The sequence below is a fragment of the Heptranchias perlo genome, chromosome 8 (genome assembly GCF_035084215.1).
Source record: "Heptranchias perlo isolate sHepPer1 chromosome 8, sHepPer1.hap1, whole genome shotgun sequence".
Classification (NCBI taxonomy): Eukaryota; Metazoa; Chordata; class Chondrichthyes; order Hexanchiformes; family Hexanchidae; genus Heptranchias; species Heptranchias perlo.
The window spans coordinates 41,079,481-41,102,663 of NC_090332.1; the positions used below are offsets into that span (position 1 = coordinate 41,079,481).

The following is a 23,183-nucleotide window of genomic DNA, read 5'->3' on the forward strand; positions in this document are numbered from 1 at the left end:
AAAGGGAAGAGGGGCAACGAGTATGAGAATAGATTAGTGGCTAACATAAATGGGAACCTAGAAGTCTTTTATAAACATATAAATAGTAAAAGGGTAGTCAAAGGAAGGGTGGGACCACTTAGGGACAAAAAAGGGGATCTTCTTGTGGAGGCAGAGGGCATGGCTGAAGTACTAAATCAATACTTCACATCCATTGTCACTAGAGAAAGTACTTTTGAAGTGTAGTCACTGTTGTAATGTAGAGAAGAGGACGCTGTCATTGTAGCATTAAAGGAGGCAGTTGTAGCGATATTGGATTTTAAAAAAAGGTACTTCAAAGATTGGTAGTACCCTAGTAGAAAAGTCATCTGGTCTAGATGGGATGCATCGTAGGTTACGGAGGGAAGTAAGGGTGGAAATTGCAGAGGTTCTGGCCACAATCTGCCAATCCTTAGATATGGACAGTGCCAGAGGACTGCAAATGTCACAGACCTGTTGAAAAAAGGAGGGAGGGGATAAACCTGCAATTACAGGCCAGTAAGCCTAATGTCAGTGATGGGGAAACTTAGACAATAATCTGGGACAAAATTAATTGGCACTTGCAAAAGTATGGGCTAATAAATGATAGTCTGCACTGATTTGTTAAAGGAAAATAGCGTTTGACTAACTTGATTGAGTTCTTTGATGAAGTAACAGAGGGTTTATGAGGGTAGTACAGTTGATGTGTATATGGGCTTTCAAAAAGCATTTGATAAAAGTACCACATGAGACTTGTTAGTAAAATTATAAAGCCCATGAGATTAAAAGGGACAGTGGCAGCATGGATACAAAATTGGCTAAGGGACAGAAAACAGCAGGTAGTAGTGAACGGTTGTTTTTCAGACTGGAGACAAGTATATAGTGGTGTTCCCCAGGAGTCAGTATTAGGACCACTGCTCTTTTTTATATATATTAATGACCTGGACTTGGGTATAGAGGGTATAATTTCAAAGTTTGCAGATGACACCAAACTCTGAAATGCAGTAAACAATGTGGAGGATAGTAACAGACTTCAAGAGGATATAGACAGACTGGTGAAATGGGCAGATGAAATTTAATGCAGAAAAGTGTGAAATGATACATTTTGGTAGGGAGAATGAGGAGAGGTAATATAAACTAAATGGCACGATTTTAAAGGGGGCGCAGGAACAGAGAGACCTTGGGATGCGCGCACACAAATCTTTGAAGGTGGCAGGATAAGTTGAGAAGACTTTTTTAAAAAAAGTATATGGGATCCTGGGCTTTATAAATATAAGCAGGGAAGTTATGCCAAACCTTTATAAAAACACTGGTTAGGCCTCAGCTGGACTATTGTGTTCAATTCTGGGCACCACACTTGAGGGTGCAGAAGAGATTTACTAGAATGATACCAGGAATGAGGAACTTCAGTTATGTGAAGAGGTTGGAGAAGCTGGGGTTGTTCTCCTTAGAACAGAGAAGGTTCAAGTGAGATTTGATAGGTGTTCAAAACCATGAAGGATTTTGATAGAGTAAATAAGGAGAAACCGTTTCCAGTGGCAGAAGGGTCAGTAACCAGAGGACACGGATTTAAGGTGATCGGCAAAAGAGCCAGAGGCGACATGAGGAAACAATTTTTCATGCAGCGAGTTGTAATGATCTGGAATGCACTACCTGAAAGGGTGGTGGAAGCAGATTCAATAATAACTTCCAAAGGGAATTGGATAAATATTTCAAGGGAAAAAAATTTACAGGGCTACGGGGAAAGAGCACGGAATGGGACTAATTGGATAGCTCTTTCAAAGAGCCGGCACACGCACAATGGGCTGAATGGCCTCCTCCTGCGTTATATCTAACATTATATGATACATCAGAAAATTAAACACTGGGTACTTTTGTTTAAAACAATTCCCACATTGTGTCACACTTAAGATCAAAGATAATGTGGTAGAGAGGTTTGGTGTGGGTTAATGCTCTGCATTGCCCATAGCGAGAGTTCTTATCGGACAGCTCAGTTCTTGATCTGAGAACTGTGGGAGAAGCAAGGTGAAAAAGATGGGAGGAATAGCGACCTAGTCTCATGCATCCTCTAGCACCCAGTCAGGTAACAAAAGGGACTGTTTGCTGAGGGGCTAGCAAAAGGTGGAGTAAGCTGCAAATAGACCACCGTAAAGAACAAAGTGTAAGAGTAATCATACGAGTACTCATGATTGAAGGGATAAATACAGAAATACATACTTGGTGGTCAAAAAAAAACCTACAAAAGTACAAGGTGGGTAGTGCAGCTCACGCAAGAGAGAGACAAAACGCTGTAAAGGCACCCAAGAGTATTTGTATTTATTTGAATGTCAAGAGAAACGCTGACTGTAACAGTAAGAAAACAATTAAAGACTACAATGGAATGTTCCAAATCAAAAAACAAAAATGCGCCCCTTCTCTAAGAAACTCAGATACTAGCTTCTGAAACCTGCTTCGCCATTCAATTAGATCATGGCTGATCTGCACCTCAACTCAGTTTACCTGCCTTTGCCCCATACTCCTCGATACCCTTACCTAACAAAAATCTACCTCTCAGTCTTCAAAGCTCTAGAGTCCACAGCCTTTTTTGGGGGCTGTTGGGGTAAGTTTCAGATTTCTACTACCCTTTGTGTGAAAAAGTGTTTCCGATTTCACTCCTGAATCTTCACTAATTTTAAGATTACACCCCCTTGTTCTCGATTCCCCCACCAGATGAAATAGTTTCTCCATATCTACCCTATCAAATCCTTTTAACATTTTAAATACCTCGATCAGATCACCCCTCTATCTTCCATACTTAAGGGAATACAAGCCAAGTTTATGCAACCTGTCCGCATAATTTAACCCTCTAAGCCCTAGTATCATACTGGTGAAACTGTGCTGGATCTCCAAGGCCTATATATTCTTCCCAAGATGCAGTGCCCTAAACTGAATGCAGTACTCCAGATGGGGTCTGGCCAAAGCCCTATACATCTGAAGCATAACTTTCTCCCCTTTGTATTCCAGCCCTCGAAGATAAAGGCCAACATTCCGTTAGCCTTTTTGATTGCTTTTTGTACGGATCTCCTTGCTTTTAATGATTCGTTTAATTGGACTGCCAAATCTCGGATATACAGTGCTCTAATTCCTTCATCCAAGTAATTAATAAATATGGTGAAAAGTTGAGGCAGTTACACTGATAGTTAGATGTGGAATTCCGCATTATCATGAACACTCCCAGCTGTACAATACATGATATTTCTATTACAAGGATCTTTTACAAGGATTTGGCATGCTGCTTCTCCGACATATAGTATTGGATGAACAGAAATTTTCTCCAACTAAATATGACCAAAGCAGTCATCTTCAGTCCCTGCCACAAACTCCATCCCTCTCCCTGGTCACTGTCTGAGGCTGAACCAGACTGTTCGCAACCTCGGCTTCCTATTTGAACATGAGCTGAGCTTCCGACCCCATATCTTCTCCATCGCCAAGACCACATCCGCCTCTAACGTCACCTGTCTCCGCCCCTGCCAAACGAACATACGAATTAAGAGCAGGAGTAGGCCATTTATCCCCTCGAGCCTGCTTTGCCATTTGATAAGATCATGGCTGATCTCTGTGAACTCAACCCTACTTTCCCGTCTACCTACTATAACTTTCGCCTCCCTTGTTAATCAGGAATCTATCTAACTCAGCCTTAAAAATATTCAATGACCCGGTCTCCATCGCTCTCTGGGAAAGGGTGTTCCACATACTCATGACCCTCAGAAAAAATTTCTCCTCATCTCAGTCTTAAATGGGAGACCCCTTATTTTTAAACTGTGACCTCTAGTTCTAGTCTCTCCCACAAGGGGAAACATCCTCTCAGCATCTACCCCTTCAATAAGATCACCTCTCATTCTTCTAAACTCGTGTATACAGGCCCAACTTGTCCAACCTTTCCTCATAAGATAACCACCTCATCCCAGGACTCAAGTCAAGTGACTCTTCTCTGAACCGCCTCTAAAGCAATTATGTCCTTTCTTAAATAAGGAGACCAAAACTGCACACAGTATTCTAGATGTGGTCTCACCAATGCCCTGTACAACGGTAGCAAAACATTTCTACTTTTATATTCCATTCCCCTTGCAATAAATGACAACATTCCATTTGCCTTCCTAATCACTTGCTGTACCTGCATACTAACTGAGATTCATGTACTAGGACACCCAGATCCCTCTGTACCTCAGGGTTCTGCAATTTCTCCATTTAAACTTACTGCTTTTCTATTCCTCCTGCCAAAGTGGACAAGTTCACATTTTCCCACATTATACTCCATCTGCCAAATTCTTGCCCATTCACTTGCCTATCTATATCCCTTTGCAGACTCCTTATGTCCTCTTCACAACTTGCTTTCCTACCTATCTTTGTGTCATCAGCAAATTTAGCAACCATATATTCGGTCCCTTCATCCAAGTCATTGATATAGATTGTAAATAGTTGAGGCCTAAGCACTGATCCCTGTGGCACTTCACTCGTTACATCTTGCAACCTGAAAATGACCCATTTATGCCTATTCTGTTTCCTGTTAGCTAACCAATCTTTTATCCATGCTAATATGTTACCCCCTACACCATGAGCTCTTATTTTGTGTAGTAGCCTTTGATGTGGCACCTTGTCAAGAGCCTAGTACATCACATCCACAGGATCCCTGTTATCCACGTTGCTCGTTACTTCCTCAAACTCTAAAAGTTAGGCAAACGCGATTTGCCCTACACAAAGCAGTGTTGACTCTGCCTGATTGCATTGAGATTTTTTAAGTGCCCTGCTATAACCTCCTTAATAATAGATTCGAGCATTTTCCCTATGATAGATGTTAAACTAACTGGCTTGTAGTTTCATGCTTTCTGTCTCCCTCCTTTCTTGAATACAGTTACATTTGCTATTTTCCAATCTGATGGGACCCTTCCAGAATCTAGGGAATTTTGGAAAATTACCAATGCATCTAATATCTCTGCAGCCACTTCTTTTAAGACCATAGGATGAAGTCCATCAAGTCCTGGGGACTTGTCAGCTTTTAGTTCTAAAATCTTTTCAGAACCCTTTCCCTGGTGATTGTAAATGTTTTAAGTTCCTCCCTCCCTTTCACCTCTTGATTCACAATTATTTCTGGCATATTATTCATATCCTCTACAGTGAAGACGGATGCAAAATATCTGTTCAATTCATTCGCCATTTCTTTATTCTCCACTATTAATTCCCCAGACTCTCTCTAGAGGACCAATGCTCACTTTACTTACTCTTTTCCTTTTTAAATACCTGTAGAAACTCTTACTATCTGTTTTTATATTTCTAGCCAGCTTTCTCTCGTACTCTAATTTCTCCCTCCTTATTCTTTGAGTCATTCTTTGCTGTTTAATATTCTGTCCAATCTTCTGACCTGCCACTAATCTTCATGGAATTGTATGCTTTTTCTTTCAATTTGATGCTGTCTTTAACTTCCTTAGTTAGTCACGGATGGTACGTCCTTCTAGAGTCTTTCTTTCTCACTGGAACGTATCTTTACTGAGTATCTCTATATCTGAATGCATCTGCCTCAGCTCATCTGCTGCTGAAACCCTCAACAATGCCTTTGTTGCCTCTTGACTCGACTATTCTGATGCTGTCCTGGCCGGCCTTCCACCTTGCTCCCTCCGTAAACTTGAGCATATCCAAAATCCTTCTTCCTTTATCGCACCAAGGTCCGTTCACCAATCATCCTTGTGCTCGCTGACCTACGCTGGCTTCCAGTCCACCATCTCGATTTTAAAATTCTCATCTTTGTTTTCAAATCCCTCCATGGCCTTGCCCCTCCCTATCTCTAATCTCCTCCAGCCCTATAACCCTCCACAATCTCTGCGCTCCTCCAATTCTGACCTCTTGCGCATACACAATTTTCATCGCTCCACCATTGGCGGCTGTGCCCCAAGCTCTGGAATTCCCTCCCTAAACCTCTATCACTCTTTTAAGGCACTCCTTAAAACCTACTACGTTGACCAAGCTTTTGGTCATCTGACCTAAGAGCTCATGTGGCTCGGCGTCAAATTTTGTCTGATAACGCTTCTGTGAAGTGCCTTGGGATATTTTACTACATTAAAGGCGCTACATAAATGTAAGTTGTTTTAACTATAATGATATCTATGCATTAGCAGTAAAGATGGAATATCATAGTAAATGCAACATGCTAGGAAATGGGAGTAGCAGGACAAGTATATATACCAACAGCTTCCCATAGCAAGTTCTCAAAGCCAGCTAGGCTATCAAGGCGGCAGCATATGAAGCATTGTCATAAAAGGAGGAAAATGACAACAATTACTTCGAATGACGTTGGTAGAGATGTGGCACCAAGTTTCTTCTCAAACACAGAATATAGTGAATTTAAAAGGATGGAGAGAACCTTCTAGGAAGGTTACCAGGGGAAGGGAAGAGGGCAGAGAGAAATGTTTATTAGCATTTAATTATCCCCCTTCAAACAGTACAGGACGACAAGACTGTCTGTCTGTCTACTATCCTTTTTCTAAACACTGATCAGGACAATGTTTATCAGGCATCACAACATAAAACTGAGCTAAAGTAACATTTCCCTCTAATATAAAAATGCAAAATTAATATGAGCATCTATTTGAGAGTCAATTCTTTAGCCTTAATTTTTTACTGTGAAAGTGTGGTAACGGCTTAATTATTTTTCCTTCATTTGCAATAGATACCTTCGGAAACTAATTCAAACTTAATCATCTTGTACGATTCAGATTGCAAATAACAAAAAGTTGAGGCAATGGAGGAAAAAAGCACTACTACTTACTCAGCAAATTTATCCATTATTTCAGACAGGCCTGTGACCCATATTTAGGTTTTTGTTTCTAAGCACCTAGTAATATGCCTTATACATTTGCTTGGTACAATTGTTTCCACTTTTTGTCTTCTCCCTCCCACACCAATGTGAAAGCTCTCTGAGCCAATGTGATGCTTATTCATCAAGTCCAAGTGGTTGGCTCAAACCATTGAGCATTAGTTTACCCCACATGTATCTTATGCAATCCTTAACTCTAATAGATTGAGAAAGGAACAAAAGCTGTTTTTCCTGGAACACTTGGTGAATAATAAATTTAGAACTCATGACTTTTTTGGTAATTTGTGCTTGCTAATGGAAAGGAGTTTAGTGCTGGACAATGAAATACTTTCCCATTTCAACATCAACAGCAAAATCACTTATTGGGTCCTGCAAAGCATTGCCAGCTGCAGAGTAATGCTCCCAATAATGGGAAAGATTTTCCCAATCCCCCTCCACCTGGCATTCAACAGAAGTGGGTAGGGAGTACCCGCCCAGGAGAACATGTATTTCCTGTCCTGGGCCATTAATATAGCTCAAGGCATTCCTGGCAAAGGCCTGCCATAGAAACATAGAAAAAATAGAAACAGGAGTAGGCCATTCGGCCCTTCGAGCCTGCTCCGCCATGCAATATGATCACAGCTGATCCTCTAGCTCAGTACCATATTCCCGCTCTCCCCATACCCCTTGATGCCTTGTGTCTAGAAATCTATCATGCTCCTCCTTAAAATATATTTAGTGACATGGCCTCCACAGCCTTCTGTGGTAGAGAATTCCACAGGTTCACCACCCTGAGTGAAGAAATTTCTCCTCATCTCAGTCCTAAATGTCCTACCCCACATCCTGAGACTCTGACCCCTCATTCTGGACACCCCCCAGCCAGGGGAAACATCCTCCCTGCATCCAGTCTGTCTAGCCCGGTCAGAATTTTACACGTTTCAATGAGATCCCCTCTGATTCTTCTAAACTCCAATGAATACAGGCCTAGTCGACCCAATCTCTCCTCATATGGCAGGACTGCCATCCCAGGAATCAGTCTGATGAACCTTCGCTGCACTCCCTCGATGGAAAGTATATCCTCTCTTAGGTAAGGAGACCAAAACTGCACACAATACTCCAGGTGTGGTCTCAACAAGACCCTGTATAACTGCAGTAAGACATTCTTGCTCCTGTACTCAAATCCTCTTGCAATGAAGGCCAACGTACCATTTGCCTTCATAACTGCTTGCTGCACCTGCATGTTTGCTTTCAGTGACTGGTGTACAAGGACACCCAGGTCCCTTTGTACATCAACATTTCCCAATCTATCATCATTTAAATAACACTCTGCCTTTCTGTTTTTCCTTCCAAAGTGGATAACTTCACATTTATCCACGTTATACTGCATCAGCCATGTATTTGCCCACTCACTCAACTTGCCCAAATCGCCTTGAAACCTCTGCATTGTCCTCACAACCCCATCTAGTTTTGTGTCGTCAGCAAACTTGGAAATATTACATTTAGTTCCCTCATCCAAATCATTGATATATATTGTGACTAGCTGGGGCCCAAGCACAGATCCCTGCGGTATCCCACTAGTCACCGCCTGCCACTGAGAAAGGCCCATTTAGTCAGACACTGTTTCCTGTCTGTTAACCAATTTTCAATCCATGCCAGTATATTACCCCCAATCCCAGTGCTTTAATTTTGCACACTAACCTCTTGTGGGACTTTATTAAAGGCCTTCTGAAAATCCAAATACACCACATCCACTGGTTCTCCTTTATCTATTCTACAAGTTACATCCTTAAAAACTCCTGTAGGTTTGTCAAACACGATTTCCCTTTCACAAATCCATGCTGACTTTGTCTAATGCCGTTGATATTTTCTAAGTGTCCTATTATCACATCCTTTATAATAGACTCTAGCATTTTCCCTACCACTTTTCATCTGGCAAAGGAGGGATGAAATTAAAGTGCAGCTGCATTCCTGGCCACCAATCCACAGGTCTGGCAAGCAGCCTTCAGAAGGATCAATGATTTGCTTGGTAAGTAGATACAAATTTAACGTAATAAAACGTGCCAAGGCGCTTCACAGGATTGTTATCAAACAAAATTTGAAACCGAGCCACAGGTGGCCAAAAGCTTCAGAGGTAGGGTTTAAGGAGCATCCTAAGGAGGAGAGGTAGAGATGCGGGGAGCTTTAGGGAGGGAATTCCAGAGCTTAGGGCCTAGCAGCTAAAGGCACAGCCGCCAATGGTGAAGCGATGAAAATCAGGGATGCGAGAGGCCGAATTGGAGGACCGAAGAGATCTGAGGGTTGTCGGACTGGAGGAGGTTACAGAAATAGGCAGGGGTGAGGCCATGGAGGGATTTGAAAACAAGGATGAGAATTTTAAAATCAAGGCGTTGCCAGACCGGAAGCCGATGTAGGTCAGTGAGCACAGGGGTGATGGGTGAACGGAACTTGGAGAGAGTTAGGATACGTCCAGCAGTGTTTGGGAGGACATTGGTCATAACAGAACTCCACCCACTTTTTCTTAACGCACAAGAGTCAGGAAAATTCAGTCCCAACGTGTTTAAATCTCAAAGCTCTTCCAAGTATTCCAGTGCATCATTTCCAACACCAGTTGACCTGTGACCTGAAATTGCCAATTTATTGATAATCTGTGACAAACTACAACAATCTTGCATTTATATACCACCTTTAATGTAGTAAAACATCCCAAGGCAATTCACTTGTACATATTCAGACAAAAAAAAATTGAATGCCAAAGGAGACAACATTAGGACAGGTGACCAAAAGCTTGGCCAAAAAAAGGTTTAAAGGAGCATCTTAACAGGAGAGTGCAGCGGAGAGGTTTAGGTAGGAAATTCCTGAACTTAGGTCCTAGACAGCTGACTGTAGGGCCACCAATGGTGGGTTGAAGGAAGTCAGGGATGTGCAAGAGGCCAGAACTGAAGGCACACTGGGTTCTCAAAGGGTTGTAGGGCTGGAGGAGGATCCATGGAGATATCTGAACACAAGAATGAGAATTTTAAGTGAGGCGCTGGTGGACTGGGAGTAAACGTAGTTCAGCGAGCACAGGGATTATGGACGAACAGGACTTGGTTCGAGTTAAGTTAAGAGCAGCAGAGTTTTGGATTAGCTCAAGTTTAAGGGTGGAAGATGGGAGTCCAACCAGGAGAGCATTGGAATAGTCGAGTCTGGAGGTAACAAAAGCACGTATAAGGGTTTCAGCAGCAGATGGGCTGAGACAGGTGATGTTACAGAGGTAGAAGTAGGCAGTCTTTGTGATGGAGAGGATATGGAGTCAGAAGCTCAGCTCTGGGTCAAATAGGACTCAGGTTGTGAACAGTCTCATTCAGCCTGAGAATGGCCAGGGCGGGGGATGGAATCGGTGGCTAGGTTATGCAGTTTGTGGCGGGGGCCGAAGGCAATGGCATCTGTCTTCCAAACATTTAACTAGTGGATATTTTGGCTTATTCAGAACTAAATGTCAGATAAGCAGTCCGACCTCACAGAGGCGGTGGAGAGGTCAAGAGAGTTAGGGGTGAGGTAGAGCTGGGTGTTGTCAGTGTACATGTGGAACCTGAATGTTTTTGGGTGATGTCACCAAGTGGCAGCATGTAGATGGGAAGGGGTCAAGGATAGAGGTAAAAGTGCAGGGGCAGGAACAGAAGCCATGGCAGGAGATTCTCTGTCCAAGACTGGACAGATGAGAATAGAACCAGACAAAGGCAGTCCCACTCAACTGAATAACAGAGGAGAGGCTTTGGAGGAATATGGTGTGGTCAACCATATCAAAGGCTACAAACAGGTAGAGAAGGATGAGGAGGGATAACGCACCACGATCACAGTCACACAGTATGTAATTTGTGAATTTGAACACGGCTGTTTCAGTGCTGCGGCAGGGCCAGAAACGTGATGTTCAAACTTGAATTGCAGGAAAGAAACTAGGGGCAGGTTTGTGCTGTGAACCCATATCCTTTAGGAACTAGATTGAGATTGCCCCAAACTCATTTCATAAATACTCTAACAAATTAATGGAGTAGATTTTCATCCCATCGGCACTGGCTAAATTGAAGTTTAGCCATAGAGATGAATGAGTAGTCTGCTGTGACACCTAACTCTCCAAATGGGGCATCCAAGAACAAAGTTTTCATGGGTTTGAATAATCTAGTTTGGTTAATTCAGAAAGGAACTGACAAAATTGGCAAAGGCAGATTGTTCACCATATTGAAGGATTCAAATACAATAGGAAAAGTTAAAAATAATGAAATGAGAAGCAAGCAAAGTCAGGCAGAGTTTTTTTTTTAAAAACGCAAATAAAAAGGAGTTGTGGAATAAGTTTCCAGGGACTGTCATTGAATCGAACAGCATAAATTCAACAGAAAACTGGAGGCATTTCTGGACAAGAGGAAATGCAGGAAGATGAGCTTCATCTTTGAAAAATGGTCACCGATTGTTGAACTAAAAGGCTTTTCCCTGTTCCAAAATTTAATTATCTAATTCCCCAATGCACCAATTCAAAAAAGACCCATTGCATATTTTCCAAAAGTTACATTTGAATTAAAATATTCCAACCAAACAATTTTGCAAAAGGTGGTGTTACAAATTAGTGTAGTATCTAGTAATGTTACATTCATGCAACCTAGGGAAAAATTCTTAAACTTTGAATCGCTAGATTACAATTCACTGATGCCATTTGAAAATGCATTAAAAGATTTAAAAAATCATGGTGTAATCAAGCATTCATTAATAATATTTATGAGAGTTATATTGAAAGACATGAGCATTAGACTTAAAAACAAGACATGTGTAAAGGTAAGGACAATGACATTTAGCACAGTCATGCAGTTACAGCATTACCAAAAGCTAACAGAAGAGGTGAACACATTTTCAATTTAAACAAATGTGATGAAACTATCTACAGGGTGAAGGCGCATTTGTGAAGTCGGACAATGAATGTGCACATATTGTTACCTGATTTTTTGTCCGGCTTTACTGAAAGATCTGCAATAGCAGCAACAGCAGAATCTTTAGATGTTTCAGTGCTCTCAGCAAAAGTAGGCAATTCTGGCACCAGAGTTTCTACAGGAACATTTTTTTTGCTCACATCACCCTCTCCAACAGGAGAGAATATTATATCAGCTTCTTGCTGAGACATGGATGCTGCTCTTGTTCCTTCTTTCTTCCCCAACACTTCTGCTAGAGCAACACTGGTTTCTAAAATTTTTGTAACCACCTCTTTTGAAGCCTTTGTTACTTCTTCATTCATGAGAAATGAAGCATCAGTAGGTAACTCTTGGGGCTTTATCTGTACTTGTGCAATCTCCAATTTTTCAGAATGGCCATCAATTTTAGCTTTCATCTCACCAAGCTTTTCCAAATGATTGTCTGGAAATATATCATCCTGTAAAGATGGAGCAACAGTCAAATTCACTGGCTGGGAAGTAGCCAAACAAGTCTCTTCAGTCAAAGCTTTTAAAGCAAGTCCTCTGCCAACTCTTGAAAGATCCTCATTTGGCATTGATAATGTGGTTGGTGTACCGTTGTCTTCAATCATAGAAGGAACAGGGAGAGATTCTTCTACAGCACGCTTTTCACTTACTGTTGGACTAGGCAATATTTCTCCAGGAGCTTCCTGATGACTTAAAAGAATTTCTATTGCAGCTTTCTCTGTAACCTTTACTGAGCCAGTCAGAACATCTTCAGTTACATTTTTAATCAGTGATGGGATTTCAGTTTGATTGTGGAGTGATAGTGGACTAAGTGAACAATGCTCAACATGTTTGTAATCAGCTAAAATTCCATCAACAGGATTCATTCCAATTGTAGTAGCTCCCTGTGCTCCCAAAATAGGTTCAGATTTGCTGATGACAACTTCCTTGCATATGGTCATATCTTGACTTTTCATTGTCACAGAAGTGTCAGCTAATACTTCATGTTTTGGAGTAAGCAATTTAGGATAATTTTTCTCTTCCACAATCTTACTTGGCAATAACTCTTGTTTACTGGACTGGGTAACCAATTGATTTATATTTTCAGAGACATCAGGCTCACTGTACCCAAATCGTACACAGAAATCCTCACCTTTACCTTCTGATTCTATAATGGAACCAACCAATTGGTGCTCTGGTAAATTTATCTCTTCAGAAACTGGAACCTGCTCTGAAATAACTATTGTATCTTCACTACCTCCTCTATTTGAAACAGTCTTTTGTTCCTCAAACAAATGCTGTATATTTGTCACCTCTGGAATACCATTAGCAGCACTGTCTGTAAAAATAAATGGTTCTAAAAGGGCATGCACAATTTGTTCTTTATTGGCATTTTGAGCAACAGATTGTGTTGTAGCACACTCAGGATCTGTAAGAATTGTAACACATTCTGGAACACTGTCTTTTTCTATGCAAGTAGGCGTCTTTACAATCATGTCTGTTAAACCTTGTACTTCTTCAGATTCGCCTAGAACGCACTGTTCTGATGTAGAAGGTAGCGGTTCAAATGGATTAAGCTCTTGAGTAGATTTCCTTATTTCTTCAGATGTTTCTATACCTACTACCAATCCAGGTGACTCGATTTCAGAGATTCTTTGTGAATGGTCGGGTGCAAAACTTTGCGCAGTTTGTTCTGAAGTTATGATTTCATCCAAAGAGTCAGTTTTCATTATCTGATCTGGTTTAACTGCAACGCTATCAAATAGTTGGGAATGAATTTCAGACGCAGATGTCACATCTACTTTGGAAATTGGTTTGTTTCCAGTATCTACTGGTGGTAGAGATTTTGTTTCTGTATCTTCAACCTTTTTAGTCACTTCTGATTTAATAGCAGTCAACTGCAATGGTAATACTGAAGTTTCTTTCAATTCAGTCTTTCCTCTTGCAGCTGCATCGTGATCAGGAACCATTTCATTAGTGCTGAAGTAATCAGACTGTGGAGAATCGAACATGTTGTAAGAATCAAATGTAGCATATGTCATATATGTTTGAGGTTCACTTGCAACTTGTGAAACTGCAAAATATGCTTCATCGGTTGGAGACAGCTTTCCATCTTGTTCAAAGGACTGTTCCACAAAGGTCAAGTTCTCCAAGTCTGCATAACCTAGCTTGCTAGTGCCCTTAGCCACAATTTGTTCTTCGGTATCACATGGCGTCTTTGAAACTTCCTGATCTTGAAACATACCACTCTCAGACTTAACAGTTACATTAATAACGGATTTACTGGTATCAGTATCAATCATAGCTACCTGATTAATTCCTGTACCAGAAGATTTTAGCTCATTTCTCTCCTTTACTTCCAAAATGTCTCCATAACAAAAGTTAAGACCACTGTCTGTTGGTTTTATGGTTCGCTCATTAAAATCCAACATGTCCCGCATGGATTCCTTTTCCTCAACAATTCTGACTAAGGGGCTCATACCCGTTTCTGACGCACCAGCTTCCTCACACATTAATCTTAAATGTGTTTCCAATTCAACTTCCCTGTCATCTGATAACCGAACTTTATCTATGCCCTTGATCTCACTAATCTTCGTCAGTCCTCCCTTATCTGCTTGGACTTGTTCTGGCATCGTTTCTTCAACCAGGGATGATGTAGTCCCTTTAAATTTACTTCCATTTGGCTCTACACACTGACCGACTTTGTATTGGAATGGACTTTCATCAACAGAAATTAGTGTGTCTAACTCTGATGATTCTCTAAATGTTGGCTTCACTTGTGCCTTTTCACCAACACCATGAGCTTTTTCTAAATGGTCTGCTACTTGTTTGTCCATTGTATTTTCCATAAAACCAGAGATTGTTTGTAAAACTGTGTTTATGGGAACTTCAGTCTGTATAAGATCATCACTGTGGACTGCTTTTGTGGACATTATTAATTCAGGTATAGAATCAGAAGAAAAGGAGGACATAGAGAAGACAGGAACAGGTTCAACATGCACAGGTGCAGCATCCTGTGGGCCCACAGGTTCGGCACTAGCTGGTTGATCTTTCAAGTTGACAGAAAAGTCTGTGATTGTGGATGGAAAGGAAATGAGAAAAGTCAAGTCTTAGTTTTAGTTGAATGCTATATATAAAATATTTATATACAAATTTAATATAAACAGTAATTTTCATTGTTTTAAACAGACTAAAAGGACCACTCCAACCTACCTGAATGACTTCAATGTTATGTCTAATTAATTCCCTTTCAAACGATTAAACTGTGCACAATCGCTAATGCATTTCATCTTCATTTGGCATCATCAGAACTGATGCATCAAAATGACTCCTTCCACTTCTCTCCCTACCAGCCTTTTAATAGCACATCCCACTGAACAGTACTTGGGTCTGAAATGCCCCTACATTCACTTGTAAGCAAACTGGTTCTGTTCAGTCTGAGCAATTTCTGAATGTGCTGTCTATACACACTTCAATTCTCTAACTTTTGCGTACCTGAATTCTTCTTATTCACTCAAATCTGACAAACATACACTGTGTTCTTGCTAGTCATATGACTCAGTAGAAGTTTTACTACTGAATTCTAGTGAACAGTTTAGTGAAACAGGTCTCAGCAAGATATTAGAACTGAACTTATAACCAATAAAAGTCAGTCTGACACTCCTAGCAACTCCCACCCACTTACTCAAGTGGAATTCTGACACAGGTGAGACAGGCAGCATCCTCCTGGATGATTGTCCTGAAATGAATCTCAAATAACAATAAATCAAAGTTCAGATATGAATCAGTGACATTTAATACTAGATTACATTGGGTACGGTCTTGCTCAAATTTTTGAATATAGTTTAATTTCCACATACAACTGAATATTCCATTATCCATTGAGGGGCAGTGTCCCTATAGGAGCTTTTGCCACAGGAGTCACCTTGGTCAGAGCTCTTCCGACCTCCCAGTTGTATAAAGGTCTCCTTGTGAGCCACACATTCTTCAACAGGAGGCCACTTAGTACAGGGGAATTTTTTTTAAAAAGCTCCTGCTCATCAGGTCTGAAAGAGAACCAAGGGACAGGAAGGAACTGACTTGTGCATGGAGACTGAATTACATTCAAAAAGAATGAAGTCCACACCAAAAGGAAATAATCTAAAATTGTTCCTCATTCACTCAACCTCCACATACAAATTATAACAAAGTAACACAAAGCAACTGGAGGTGGGAACTCCATGCACTAAATATCATAGCTTCAAAAGGAACAGTCATACTAAAGCTCATTTTGAATTGTCATATAATGACAATACTTTGTAAAATGTACACAATTTACTCTTAAGTAGGTCTCTCCACATATTAGCCCTAAATGTGACCCAGGCAACAGACCACTCCACTTTTACTAGTGGTACTTGATTAGCAAGGGAACATGAGTAGAGAAGAGATGAAATCCTGGAGGTCTGTCAAATATGGTTAAAGCTAAATTCAGGATAGAATCTGTTGGTATCAGGATTTCCAGCAAGATAAAGCACCCAATGGGAGGCATTATGGAAATCAAATCAAAACATAATTTTACAAAGGGTGCTGCAGCAGAGTATTGCCCACTAAGAGCGCGGAGAATTCTGAAAATCAGGAGGGATGTACATCCAATTTCCGATATGGTGACAAAGGGCCATGGCAAGAACTTACTAAAATTTATGATGTAATACATGAGAACTTTGAGGTTCATTCTTCAGTGAAGTGTGGGATTTCACCTTGCACCTTTTGACAGATCATACAAACTAACCAGCTTGTAGAAAGGAGTACCACCTGACTGACATCAAGACAGCATTCAATCAAGTTGGACACCAAGGAGCCCTTGCAAAATGGAGGTCAATGGGAAAAACTCTCCAGTGGATTACACCTGACATACAGGAAAATGGCATCAATAGTCAGTGGGCAATATATCACAGGCCCCTTATTGATGCAGGAGTTCCTCAGGGTAGCATCCTCAGCCCATCTTCAGTAACTTCATCAATTAAATTCCCTCCTTAAATAGGTCAGGGCTGTGGCTGTTTGCTGACTATTCAATAATAGTCTGCTCCATTCACAACTCCTCCAATATTGAAACTACCCATGTCACCCTATATCAGCACTTGAAAGCCAAACTTAGGCTTCCAAGTGGCAGGTAACATTTGTGCCATATAAATGGCAGGTAATGACCATCTCTAACAAGAGAATGTCCACCCATCTTCCCCAGATTTCCAACTGCACCACTAATGGCAAATTCCCTGCCATCAACATCTTAAGTGTTGACATCGACCAGAAGATAGCCAGAGCAGCCATTTCAACACCGTGGCTACAAGATCAGGGCATCCAGCATTTCATCTGACCACTCAAAGCCTCTCCACCATCTACAAGGTTCAAGTCAGAAGTATGATGGAATACTGGTATGATTGCACCATCCTAACACTCCAGAAATTCACCATCTAGGACAAAGCAGTATGTTTGATCAGCACCCGCCACTGCACTTAATATCCATCCCCTCCACCAGGAGCACACTGTGGGTGTGGTATGTATGACCTACAGGATGCAGTGCAGCAACTTACCAAGCTTGCTTCAACAGCACCTTCCAGCTCCATAACCTCTACCATCAATATTATGGGAACGCCATCACTTCCAACTTCTCCTTCAAGTCTCACTATCCTGACATGGACATTTATTGCTGTTCCTTCATCATTGTTGGGTTAAAATCCTGGAATTCCCTATCCACACCAACATGGGTACACCATCACCATTAAGACTACAGTGATACATATCAGCCAACCATCACTTTCTCAGAGCAACTGAGGATAGACAACAAATGCAGTCTTGGCATTGTCATCCACATCCCATGAACAATTTTTTTTTTTTAAAAAGAGCAACAGTCTAGGCCAGTGTTAATGTAAAAGATTAGTGCTGGTGCTAGAACCAGAATTAGAAGGATTGCCTTCAAAATCTATATAAATACTACCATGTGTTCAGAGACATGAGTAAGGACACAAGCTCAAGATAACCCTAGACTGGACTCGGAAAGAAACTTACTCAATGATTTGCTTATTGACAGTGCGATATCAGAAGTTTTACCTAACAAATATTGCCAAATTTTACACTAACACTTTACTTCAGAAAGTAGATTGGAACCTTGATCACTATAGTGTTACTGATATCTATAAGTACAAGCCAGTGAATGTGCTCTAGTCAACATATGCATCAAATGTAAGTTACTAAATTCAGCACTAACCATTTCGTTGCTCTGGTGTTGAATGGCATTTGAATGGCTGTGGAGCCTTGAGGATAAACAGTCTTGAGTAAAGCTAAAAGAGCTTCTGTGTTCTCCAAAGGGCCCCGATGTCCTCCATTCTTTTGTTCAGGCCTCGAGGCTGAGCCACTGCTACCATTTTGGAATATTCCAGATTACACTCCCTAACTGCGTTCAATTATCTTTCTGATCTGGAAATGCTATGTAGATTCTATAGAGGAATCAGAAATCATGGCTCTAAGGATCATGAAAGATAATTTTTGTTTAGAGAACTGACTTACTGCAAATAAGTTTAAATGAGCATGTTCCACACTACTAGATATCATGCCATACCAGCAGACAACACAAATATCGTGGATCAGTCACCAGGGAGGATCCATGACTGTGCAGATTTTGAAATTGAGTATCAAGGAAACCTAAATCAACTAGAGTGAATCTTCCCTGATGTGAAGAAAAGCATGAGTCAACTGATATCAAAAAGACATTTCCACCAGTGCTGCAATGTCAACAGCTTTAAACGATTAAAAGGATCACTGAAAAACAAGTAAAATCCGGTAAAACCTCAAATTAAATAAAGACAATTGAACTGACAAAAATTGTTCCTATCCACAAACAATTAAGATTTCGGTCAACAGCAAATCAATAGAATTTAGGTGGAACTCAGAACAACGCCATACAAAGGCAACATTGGTGCGATCAAGCACCTAATAAAGAACTTCTTGAAGGCAAGGCATTTGATCTCAGGTGGGTCGGGACACTACAATTAGCCTAGAGACACAATTTTTTTTTAAAAAGGGGGTCAAATTGGAGGAAGGAGAGAAAGAAATCTTCAAGATTTATGCAAACAGCTACCTAATGACCCCTGCTGAAAATGTATACTCTAACATTAAGAGGAACAGGCTCATTTTAATTTCCACTCTTCACCTGCCCCCTCCATTGTCAAATATATTGCCAACATTTATTATTCAGACTTACAAAGAATAGCCACCCACTCAAACCACTTAGAGAAAATTGTTGAAAAAGAGACAAGGCCAAGCATTTGCCACCATTGGACTCTGGGTATTCACTTGTTATACATGGATGTTGAACAAAAAAAAACTAAATTCTGAACATCCAATATTTGAACTATGGCGATTTTTCTGCAAATTTAAGATTACACAGTCATGTTAAATTGGAACTTCATCAAAAACACAATCTAAACTGGAAGGCTAATTGAGACACCAGAAAATGGCTGGTTTAGGGTGGGTATGGAATAGAATTTAAGGTTTTCTTCTCAGGGTTGGGTTTAAGTAGAGTTGGGAGAGTAGAGAGCACCATCCCTGAAAGTTTTTGGATGTGGACACTTAATTACCAGTGGAAAATATGTCTATGTAATTCTATTCAATTTCTAGAATCGATTGCTTGTTGAGCATACAAAAAAGTCAGCAATTTAAAACTACTGAAATATTCTGAAAAATTAACTATTCTTGTTAATATGTTTAAATATAAAATATCAGGGTTGTTAACTTTCTTGAATGTAATGCACACTCAGCAGATACTTTGACTGCAGGTAGTCAAAGCTGTACTTCAATATAGTAATATCTAATCCAAACAATTTTTTATGCTGCCTTGCCAGAGTCTTGTCTTAACCCAAGAGTGTCAATTTCACCAGGTGTTGCAGGGCATGTTTTCACATTCAAGCAAAAAGTCAAAACTAATTTCTTCTGAAGACTGGTCCAGCATTAATACATAGAAAATGGCTGACCTTGATTTCCAAGTCACTGGACCAGATGCTATTTTCCTGGCATTCTTTGGCTTGGTTATGCTGACAATTACCTGCACTGTTGCTAAGTCATATACCCATATTACCAACAATTCACAACATTCAGGATTCAGGTTGTCCCAATGTCACAATGTTTCTATGGCAAAGTTCTCTCCTCTCTAGCTTCAAACTACCTTAATTTCTCTTCTTTTATCTATCCTTCCTTCTCCCTCCCAAGAAGAAATTGAGTGGACTGACCACACCAATCTTCAAACATTTCAAGATACAGCCCAATCCCTCCTTGATCAACATGTCAAGGTATATACCTAAAGTATGCATCTTCTTTCTGGCCAGGTTTTCTCTCTCCATAAGCAAGATAAACCCAAGGCAGCACTAGAATTCAAACTCAAGTTGCCAGATGAAAAGTACTGTCTATTGGGACATCTCTGGGTATTTATATGTTCATTGTGAGTAAAATATTTTACAAGTGTGATTTTTTTTTAAAAACTTCATATGAAATGGTTTGGGCAGTGAGATTACATCCATAGAACAAAACAAAATCATTAAGGTACGGCAGAGTGGTCCTTGAATATTAAGATTGCCTCACATTTGTGAAAAGGGGTGGGTGGTGATAAGTGTAACTACAGCATTTGGTCAAATAAAAACAGGGAAGGGGTAAGGAGGAAGTAGTAGTATAGTATATAAAGAATGGATAAAATAAAGACTAAAATAGAAAGATTGGAAGTATAAACCAGCAAGTAGTAGCAAATACAGGACAAACTAATTGCAAGAAAATGGTACAAATTGCTGCTAAGTATAAGAGTGTGACATGTTAACTTCAATTACTGCATATTAAAGCAATTATATCTTTTTTCCCCTCTATTCAATCTCTCTATTTGCTTCCTGCTGAGAATGTTTACTTTCTCGATGAGCAGCAGTCACCCTCTAGTACCATATCCAAATGGCAAGTTCTGCCAGGCCATCTCTCACTCTCAGTTTTCATACAAATGCACTTCCAATAGGAGTCACTTCCAATCAGGAGCTCAGGAAAATGTTCCCATCTCTAGCCCAATGGAAACACCTCAACAGTTGTCCCTGTTGAGATCAGCAAACTTAGCACAGACCAGGGATCAAATTTGAGAACATTCTGATCTATGTGGCTTTACATGAACTTTACTTCTGAACCATCAAAATTAATCTACTTAATACAAGCTTTGGAAGTCACACTCTGTACTAAAGCAAAATTGATTTTAATGCAAGAAAACTTTGAAATAGAAAGAAAGCTAGCAAATCAGCAAGTAATTAAGCCCATAAAAAGTGTCCACTAGAGTAAATCAAAAGCAAAAATATTTATAAGAAACTGACTAGAGTTATAAGATGCAGATAAGAACAAAAGGAAAGCTGAAAGGACTTGCCTGCAGAAGACTGCATCACACATTCAGGTGCAACGGAAGGAGAAAAAAAGGATTCGTCTGAAAAACAAATATGACAGGACCTCAGCAGGGGCAAACAATATAACTAAATGATTACAGATGGCCCAAACACACAAGTCCTTTAAATGCAGACCCAGCCATTGAATTATTAAAAACAATTTTTTTCCAAACAACATTTTGATCTTAAATATCAAAATTAGGCAGGTGACCATACAATTGATTTATACTCTGCTATTTTAGTAGTCTTGTTGCCTGAATATCAGTGTAGGACAGTCTCAATAATTTGATATTGCTCACCTGGTGAAAAGGACCAGTGTATATATTTCACAAATCATAGCTCAAATTTTTAATTAAACCAATAAAAATAGATTTTAGAATATATAAAACATGGCCTACCCTGAAGTCTGATTTCTTGGTGTTGGGGGAAAGAGAGAAAATGGAAAGAGAAAATCAGACAGGTTTCCTGCTCTTGACTGCTATCCAAATAAGCTATTAGTGGAAAGTCTGTGTGTACATCAGACTTGGCTGTGATATATTTCTCACTAAAATGGCCTTGCGACACTTACAGTATAGGCTCACACAAAGAATGGGCACTTGGGGCAAGGTATCAAGGGGGCATCCAACACCATAGAACCATACGCCAGTAGCAGTCTGCGCCTTCTGGGGGAGGAAGGAGAAGATAGATGGGGAAGCGAAAGGAAGAACATTTTTTTTTAAATCAAAAGCTAGCAGTTTGGGATTTTGCATTTCATGATAAAATGGGGTCTCAGCACCTTCCTACATTTTGTTCTGTCTTTTCATTTTAATTTTAGCCATTAAATTTCTGCCTGTTTACTCATTTCAAGTGCAAGAAGCTACTAATAAAATGAAGATTTGTGTATCAAAGAGAACCACAGAAAGGGGAAAGTTAATTAAGCAGGAGTGGAATTCTGTAAATTTCACCAAAAAAAAGCTAAAAATGCAAACAACTTCACAGTACTGGTAAGGATAATTCAAAGCTTAGTCAAACTCTTGAAACCTTTAAAACTGAATCCATTCTACAATTACTATAAAACAAAAGAACTCAAAATAGAGGCGACAAAAAATTAACAGTTCAAATCAGTTTGATTTTGAAAATTCTATTTTGTAAGTAGTTTATTTCTTCCCCCCAAAAAGATGATAGACAGCCAGCCTTAATTGAGCATCTTAAAATTGAACTTTTGGGAACAAAGTCAAACTTCAGAAATAGATAGTACCAAATTCCAGATAGGTTTATGGAGAGGAGAATTGCAACTTTTTTTTTTAAATGTTTGCATTTAAACAAAATTAACTTCAATCGCAAATTGGAACATTTGCAAGACACTATGTGGTTTAGTATATAGAAAGGAAAATACAGGTGAGCATGATTAATCCAAAACTATTTTTCTTCCTCTAGGATATTCATGTGATGGTAACAATTAACAGAATTCTCTCTATGGCACTACCTTTTTAACCAGAGATACGCCATGATCTTTTAAAACCAGACCGTTCACTTCAATTGCTTCCATTAGTAAGGTGCTTCTCTACATTCAAGAGCCCAATCACAACAATTGAGCTACAGATAAGTTCCCTTTGTTCAAAATCAAGCAGTACCAGAAAATAGGCCTTTTCACAGCTACTTTTGAGATCGACACTCAATGATATCTGCATAATAAAGGATCTTGCATCTACCACACATGTTCACAGCACTTGAACAAATTAGTTATTTGAGCTAATCAAGTTACAACATGCATTTTAAATGCGCAATTAACTTTGTAAAATGTCCCAATGCACTCTATAGGAGCGTAATCAGACCAAAAATTGTAAACAATTTTACAACACCAAGTTATAGTCCAGCAATTTTATTTTAAATTCACAAGCTTTCGGAGGCTACCTCCTTCCTCAGGTGAACGATGTGGAAATGAAATCAAAATGAGACCAAAAATTGACATCGAACCAAAAGGAGGAGATATTAGGAGGGGTGACTAAAAGCTTGGTCAGAGAG

General features: G+C 40.0%; 1 protein-coding gene across 2 annotated transcripts in view; it reads right to left on the bottom strand.

Annotated features, from left to right (window-relative positions):
* LOC137324571 (reticulon-4-like) overlaps positions 1-23,183 on the bottom strand; it is an 88,598-nt gene that overhangs the window by 47,736 nt on the left and 17,679 nt on the right. For both annotated transcript variants that reach the window (XM_067989011.1, XM_067989010.1), the window contains 2 exons: positions 21,164-21,220; positions 11,789-14,815 (listed from right to left, as the gene is read on the bottom strand). In XM_067989011.1, the coding sequence (XP_067845112.1) occupies positions 11,789-14,815; positions 21,164-21,220 (3,084 nt within the window). The remainder of the gene's footprint in view (positions 1-11,788; positions 14,816-21,163; positions 21,221-23,183) is intronic.